At 56.6% G+C, this 7,601-nt stretch overlaps 1 protein-coding gene across 1 annotated transcript in view; it reads left to right on the top strand.

Annotated features, from left to right (window-relative positions):
- Positions 1-3,246: 3,246 nt before the first annotated feature.
- The window catches only part of LOC103254244 (ephrin type-B receptor 2), a gene marked incomplete at both ends in the record, with an annotated part of 120,857 nt that continues 116,502 nt past the window's right edge, over positions 3,247-7,601 (top strand). The window contains 2 exon segments of the mRNA XM_008052379.2: positions 3,247-3,311; positions 6,203-6,887. Of these exon segments, the coding sequence (XP_008050570.2) occupies positions 3,247-3,311; positions 6,203-6,887 (750 nt within the window).

Below are 7,601 nucleotides of genomic sequence, written 5' to 3'. Positions count from 1 at the left end.
CTTGGAGGCTGTGGCCGGCCGGAGAGGCACTGATGTGTGTCAGATGTTGGCATGCGGGCCTGGGGTGTGGGGGAGGCCGGGCAGACGGAGCTGAGCCTCTTGGACCCGCCTTCACTTCCAGGGACCACCTAGTGAGTCCCAAGGAGGAAGTGGTGTGTGTGCAGGCGCTGGGTGGCCAGAAAGCACCACGCTCCTCAAATATGAATAGCCTCCACTTGCTGGCCCCAAGCTGGTGCACTTCCCCTCTCCCTAGTGCTCCTGTCCACTCTCGGAAGGGATGTTAGCCATTTTCCAGGTGAGGAAACTGAAGCTTAGAAAGGTCCAAGGCTACCAGGCAAGAAGGGAACAGAACCAGTGTTAGAATACGGGTCTCTCGGACCTCCAGAGCTCGGTCTTCCTTTTTGCTTCCCTGCCTTTTGTGTAGAGGTAGTAGAGGCGGCTGTCTGGGCGCAGTGGCTCGTGCCAGTAATCTCAATACTTCGGGAGGCCGAGGCGGCGGAAGGATCACTTGGGATCAGGAGTTTGAGACCTGGGCAACATAGTGAGACTTCATCTCTACCAAAAATAAGAAAAAAAAAATTATTCGGATGTGGTGGGCCACGCCCCAGAAGGTTGAGGCTGAGGTGAGCTGCGATGGTGCCACTGCACTCCAGCTGGGCAACAGAGTGAGACCCTGACTCAAAAAAAAAAACAAAAGCAAGAAGCTAAGGGCAAGTTGGGGGAGGGGAGAGAGCACCCAGGTGCTGCCTCCTGACACAGCCCAGAGGGGCGACCACGATCTCAGAGCCAGGCTCCCAGGCGATGCCAGGTCGGGTCCAGGAGACAGAAGCGCAGGAGGCACCTACCTCCCGCCTCCTCCCGAGGGGGCTGCAACCCTCAGTTCCCGCCTCTTCCTTGTCTGTGACCCTGCCAGCCAATTTACTCCCAGTCCCTCCGAGCTCCTCCCATCGCCATTCCCTAGGCAGGGAGTGGTGGGCGGCTCTCAGTTAGGGGGCGCTGGAACTCCCAGGCTTGAGCTTTTGGGAGCCCCGGGTCTGAGCCCCAGCTCTTTGTGTGTGACTTTTGGCGAGTCACTTGCCCTCCCTGGGCCCGAGTTTTACCGATGTTAGTTTCCAGCCCCTCCTGCTCTGAGCGTGGAATCCTCTCTAGCGCTTGGCCTCTATGTCAACCCAGGAATCTAGCCAAGGGGTGGGGCCACCTGCCTGGCGTGCTTGCCTCCCCCGCGGGTGCTGGCCCGTCCTCGTCCCAAGCAGAGTCTCTCCTCTCCCTCGTCCCACACGGCTCCCAGCAGCTGTTCCTCGGGCCCAGGCAGAGAGCCCGGCTTGGCGTGTCTCTGGCTGAGGCCGATGAGAGAAAACAGGTTAAAAGTTCAGCCCTTGTTCTCTCCAGGAAGAAAAATCTGTAGCATTCGGAGTGTGAAAAGGAACCCTTTTTTCAGCTCCAAAGTAGCATAATAGAACTTCCCTCCAATTTGCCATCAAAAAGATGCCCTTGGCACGGGCTCCACTGTCCCTGGCACCCACAGCCCGCACCCCCTCCCCATGCCAGCCCCCAGAACAGAGGGACACAGTGACCACAAACACACGCCACAGGCGGCCAGGGGGCACTTCTGCAGGCTGTCTGGCCAGCTCATGGGTCTGACCAGGGTCACCTCCTGCCACATGCCTCCTACCGTCCCCACCCTCCATCCCCACCATCTCTGTCACAGGTTCAAGCCCTCGTTACCTCCTGATTGGACCTTCTCAGGGGCCTGGACACTGGGCACACTGCCCCCAGTCTCCTGGCCCTAGTGACCCAGCCCAGACAATCAGACTCTTTGTTTCAAGCACCTAGAAGTGCATTGGGTGGGAGGCAGGACACCTGCACATCCTGCTCTGCCACCAACTCCTGTGTGATCTTTGGGAAGTCCCTTCCCATCCCCGTGCAGCAGTCGCCCTATCTCCAAAATGAGGTGGTCGAGCTGGACCAGGGATAGCATCTCTAAGGGTTGATATTTGTTTCCTGGGACGCTGGGGTGAGAAGCATCATGTGGCCACAGAGCGGGTGGATTGATTAATGATGTCTGCCCTGGGCACAGAACTGGAGCATAGCAGCAAGTGTGCCTGTCCTCTGCGCTGGCTGAGCGAGGTGGTGTGGAAGGTCCCGCTGTGCCTCCTAGGTTTCTCCACCTGCTCTTTTAAGTGCTTGTCTTCACACTTCATCTCTGCTACCAGTATGTGGACTGCTCCATTGTAGAGTCTTGTTATTCACTGTTTTCTCTCTTGGGGTACCTGGTACATCAGGATATATCTGTTGAATGAATGCTTGAATTTACTCATTTAAATCCATTCAGTGCATTGCAATTCAGTTTGTAAAGTATTTTGAAGCCCCAGTGGCAGGGAAGGGGTGGAGGGGAGGGGTCCTGAGCCTGACCTGGGGTGACTGGCAATCTCTGGGACCCTATGGGTCTCCTTACTCCCAGGCCAGTGGCTCATTCCCTCCAGCTGCTGGAGTCGAGGGGAGGCAACCAGAGTCTGGGATGGCTCAGAAGCTGATCTGAGTCTCCTGAGCCCCAGAGGGCATGTGACAACTGGTCCCCACTGGGTACAGTGCTTGTGCTCAACAACCCTTCACCCAGGCCTCCTCCTGGGGGTAGAGTTGGCTGAGCCCTGGGGGAGGCGGATGGGGACACAATGGAGGACTCCAGGTTTCTAGAGAAGGGGGGAGAGTATCCTGACAGGATGTGAGGGCCAGAGGGATGGGTGGCAGGGGAACTGCAGGGGCTCAGCTGGGACATAAAAGCGGCCCCGCAAAAGTCCATGTGCCAGTTTTTGGCAATTTAATGCAAGCTGAAAAGCCAACAGATACCCAAAGTCTGATGTGGAATATTGAGGGTTTAGTGGTGGACCCTCAGAAACCCCATCCAGTAGACCCCAGAAAAGGAGGGAAAGGACAGTGCCTAGGTTAGTGCAACGGGACTGGCTGCGTGAGTGGGGCCTGACCATGATGGGAGGGCTGGAGTTGCCCTAGAGGGGCGGGACCTAGAGGAATGATGTCAGATGATTGGCTAGGCTGTGGGAGTAGGTGGGATCATGGAGTGAAGAGGTGGGACCTAAAGGGGGCGAGGCAGGTTGGAGAATTCGAGCCAGATGATTGGGTGGGGCAATGGAAGTAGGCAGGACTGTAAAGGACCACGAGGGTTGGGACAGAGTGATTGACAGTGCCTGGTAGGCGAGACAGGGCCATGATAATTTACTCTTCCCACAGAAACGCTAATGGACTCCACGACAGCGACGGCTGAGCTGGGCTGGATGGTGCATCCTCCATCAGGGGTGAGTCAGTGGTCCACAAACCTGCAGTGGTCCCCGGGATCCCTCGGGCTGTGCTGCAGGGCCTGAATGCCCCCTCACATTCCAACCCTTTTTCCACCTTCAGGGCCCAGATCAGGGCCTCTCACCATCCCACCCTCCAGCCCCCTACCACTGACGGAGCACCAGTTACCATGACAACGGGCTGGATGCTTTTAGCCTTTATCCCCCGAAATCCTAAGGGCGAGGCTGAGAAGTAGGTGCTCCCACAACCCCTCTTCTACAGATGAAGACAGTGAACCATCATCTCCCGAGTACCCATTCTGTGTCAGACATTGTGTTAAGCACCTTTAGACACATCACCCCCAGTTCTATGGAGAGGAATTACCTCCATTTTACAGATGAGGAAACTGAAGCTCAGAGAGGTGTAACCACCTGCTCAAGACCCTATAGATAGTAAGTGAGGGGGCTCAGGTTTGTAATCAGGGCTATGACCGAGTCCCCTCTGCCCCCTTTCTGGGACCCTGTGACCCAAGGCTCCCCCTCCCTGGGCTCATATCATCACTTCCTTGGGTCAGTGGTCTGAGCCCATGTCTGTGCCGTGAGTTCCTCGAGAGCAAGATCTGACACTATTTGCAGGTGGTGGGGGCCAACATTCCTGAAATTCTGTCTCAGCCCCACCACTCACCCGCTGTGTGTTTTGGGGCCGGTCCCTTAGTCTCTCTGAGCTTCAGTTTCCTCATCTAGAAAATGTGACAATAATGTCTTCCTCCCAGGGCTGGTGCAAGGTTTTCCTGCAAAGGGTCTAACACAGTGCCTGGCATAGACTGGGCTCCCAGGAAACAGAAGCTGTGATAAGCTCATTGTCCTCATCACCCATTTTAATATTCACCTCATCACTGTGGTCTCCGGAGAAGGCTCTGGACTCCACAGGCCATCCTTCCCTTCTCCACCCCAAGTCCTCCACTGGGACTCAGCCTCTGCCCCAGGGACCGCATCCCCCCACCCCCCAGGCCTGTGCTCTCAATAGGCAGGGCCCCAGGGTCAGGCCTCTTTCTGTGGCTCTTTCTTGTCACCGGTGTTCCATCTGCGAAGGCGGCTGAGTCCCAGTAATGAGGCCAGGCTGGGCTGCAGGGCCCCGGACGCAATTATTTGGGGTGTTTAGGCTGCAGGGCCTCCGCATGTTAATTAGAGAGAGGGGAGAAAGGCAGAGTGCTCTAATTAAGTGTTCTAATTAAGTTCTGAAGAAGAGCAGCGGTTGTAACAAGGGGCTGACTTTGTCACATGGTGCCACCAAAAAAAAATCGTTTTAATGCAATGTAGGGAGCTTCAGAGTCGCCATTGAAGAGACTGAGCCAACAAGCTGCAGCCCTGCCTTCCCGCACTCACCCTCCGCCTCATGTACCCAACCCCCACTCCATGGGCACCCCCACCCCCCGTGCACGCACATACCCCCACGCAGCCTGGCTCCACACGCACTACTAGCTCAGAGGAGCATCTGAGCAGCAACAGGACAAAAGCCACCCCCTTGAGGGAGACACCTCTCCCAGCACGCCCCACAGTCACCTTTGGCAATTGGAGAAATAGAGGTCCAGAGAGGGTAAGTGACCTGCCCAAGGCCACACATCAAGTTAGCAGAGCTGGGACTAAGACCCAGGACTCCCGGGGCACTGTGGGGCCCTTGTGTTTTGAGGTAGTATGGGCAAGCTCATGAACAGGTGTGACCTGGGTGGAATGGCTTCACTTCTGTGGTCTCTACTCCCTCACCTGTAAAATGGGCATATCCATACGTACCGTGTGTGACAGTCATGACAAAGAAATGAGATTCTGTTAGCCCAGATTCACACCCAGCCCCAGGTCTGGTATAGGGGGCAGGGGAGACTCTGCAGTTGGGGCTTCTCTGGGTCTACCCCAGGTGAGTCAGCCAACACCAAGGGGGACACAGCAGAAGAACAGGCTGGGTGGCACCCTCAGCAGTGTGCCTAGCACTCGCCGAGGAGATTGTATTCAGCGCTCTGACCCAGTCTTTTCTGCCCCCTCTCTGGGTCCCTAAAACACAAGAAGCCTCCCCCTCCGGCTTGTGTCATCATACTTCTTGGCAAGTTGGTAAATGCAGACAGCAGGCGGTGGTGGGGTGTGCTGCAGGGAAGACGGGAGGGTACCAGGAGGACCCAAAGTATGCAGGGTCCCAGCCAGGGAGCACTTGGCCCTGGGAGGGTGCGGTGCTTACTGGGCCCCTCTCGGCCCCCTCCAGCCATGAGGTCTAGCACTCTCCACTGGGTGTGTGAGGGCTCGTGCTGGGGTCCAGTGTGGCAGGGCCGGTTGTACTGGAGACATCTTAGCAGCTGAGAGCCCTGGAGCAGAGCTGCTCTTCTGGAGAAGGGCCCTGTCTTTCCATCACCCACGAAGTTCAACGAGGGTGAGGGCTGACTTCCTCCGTCAGACTAAGAGTCCCCAGAGACAAGGCCTGTGTCTCCCTGGTCAGACAGAGAGCTCCCAGAGGGCAGAAGTTCCGCCTCCCCCCTTGGACTGGTTGCACTGCAGCACAAAGCTATGGCCCCTTTCATCGGAAGGAGCTAAGAACAGGAGTCTCCTTCCCTTCCCTTCCAGGTGGGCCCTTCTAGGGGTCAGGGTTCATGTCTACTTTACCAGATTCTCGAACCCCTGCTATGTCAACTAGGGGGTACCAAGAGCAGGTGATACATGTGCCTTTCTGTGAGACTGGGATGCCACCCTTTAGACTGGGGAGTGCCTCAGGGCCAAGGCCATGTCTCCCCCATCAGACTGGGAATGCTCTGATGTCTTCATCGTCAGACTAGAGGATTCCCCGAGGCAGAGGCTGTGCCTCCCCCCTTAGACACGTTGGCTGGGGCCGAGCTCTCACCTCCCCCACCTGACTCGCATTTTGCCCACAGTGGGAAGAGGTGAGTGGCTACAATGAGAACATGAACACGATCCGCACGTACCAGGTGTGCAACGTGTTTGAGCCAAGCCAGAACAACTGGCTGCGGACCAAGTTCATCCGGCGCCGCGGCGCCCACCGCATCCATGTGGAGATGAAGTTCTCTGTGCGTGACTGCAGCAGCATCCCCAGTGTGCCCGGTTCCTGCAAGGAGACCTTCAACCTCTACTACTACGAGGCCGACTTTGACTCAGCCACCAAGACCTTCCCCAACTGGATGGAGAACCCCTGGGTGAAGGTGGACACCATCGCGGCTGACGAGAGCTTCTCCCAGGTGGACCTGGGCGGCCGGGTCATGAAGATCAACACCGAGGTGCGCAGCTTTGGGCCCGTGTCCCGCAGCGGCTTCTATCTGGCCTTCCAGGACTATGGCGGCTGCATGTCCCTCATTGCCGTGCGTGTCTTCTACCGCAAGTGCCCCCGCGTCATCCAGAACGGTGCCATCTTCCAGGAGACGCTGTCGGGGGCCGAGAGCACGTCGCTGGTGGCTGCCCGGGGCAGTTGCATCGCCAATGCCGAGGAGGTGGACGTGCCCATCAAGCTGTACTGTAACGGAGATGGCGAGTGGCTGGTGCCCATCGGGCGCTGCATGTGCAAAGCGGGCTTTGAGGCCGTGGAGAATGGCACCGTCTGCCGAGGTAAGAGCTGCCGCGGGCCGGTGCCGCTGCACACTCGTGAAGGTAGCCTCAGCTGCAAGCGCATGCCTAGCTGCTGGAGCTCAGGCTGGCAGGGACGGAACCCGGAGCTGGCTTGAGGGAGGTTAGCTGGGGGTCTCCAGACCTGCAACTCTCATCCAGCCTCTTAGAGGGAGGCACTTGGATGGCACTTTCTGACCCAGACGGTATACCAGATGACCTGGGTGGTACAGGACAGAATATTTTGGATATTAATGATGACTATATGAATATTAACGATGTCATGGTGTTTTTCTTCCTTTACAAAAGTGATATGGTTCCCTTTTTAAGAAAATATATGTCATAATAAATAACATTTAGACAGGGTTTCTCTCTGTCGTCCAGGCTGGAGTGCAGTGGTGTGATCATAGCTCACTATAACCTTGAACTTCTGGGTTCAAACGATCCTCCCACCTCAGCCTCATAAGTAACTGGGACTATAGGTGTGCACCACTATGCCGGCTAATTTCTTTTTGTAGAGACAGAGTCTTGCTATGTTGCCCAGGTTGGTCTCAAACTCCTGGGCTCAAGCGATCCTCTCGCCTTGACCTCCCAAAGAGCTGGGATCACAGGTGTGGGCCACTACATCGGGCACTTATTTCTCTCTTATTGCTCCATATCCATCGTGGGTCAGCTTGGGACTCCTTCATCTGTGGGCCAAGTAGATGGAGGACAACC

This window comes from Carlito syrichta, unplaced genomic scaffold (genome assembly GCF_000164805.1).
Source record: "Carlito syrichta isolate Samal-C Ts95f unplaced genomic scaffold, Tarsius_syrichta-2.0.1 Scaffold274000, whole genome shotgun sequence".
NCBI lineage: Eukaryota > Metazoa > Chordata > Mammalia > Primates > Tarsiidae > Carlito > Carlito syrichta.
Note: the sequence above shows the minus strand (reverse complement) of the source record. Positions and strands in the feature narration are given on the sequence as shown.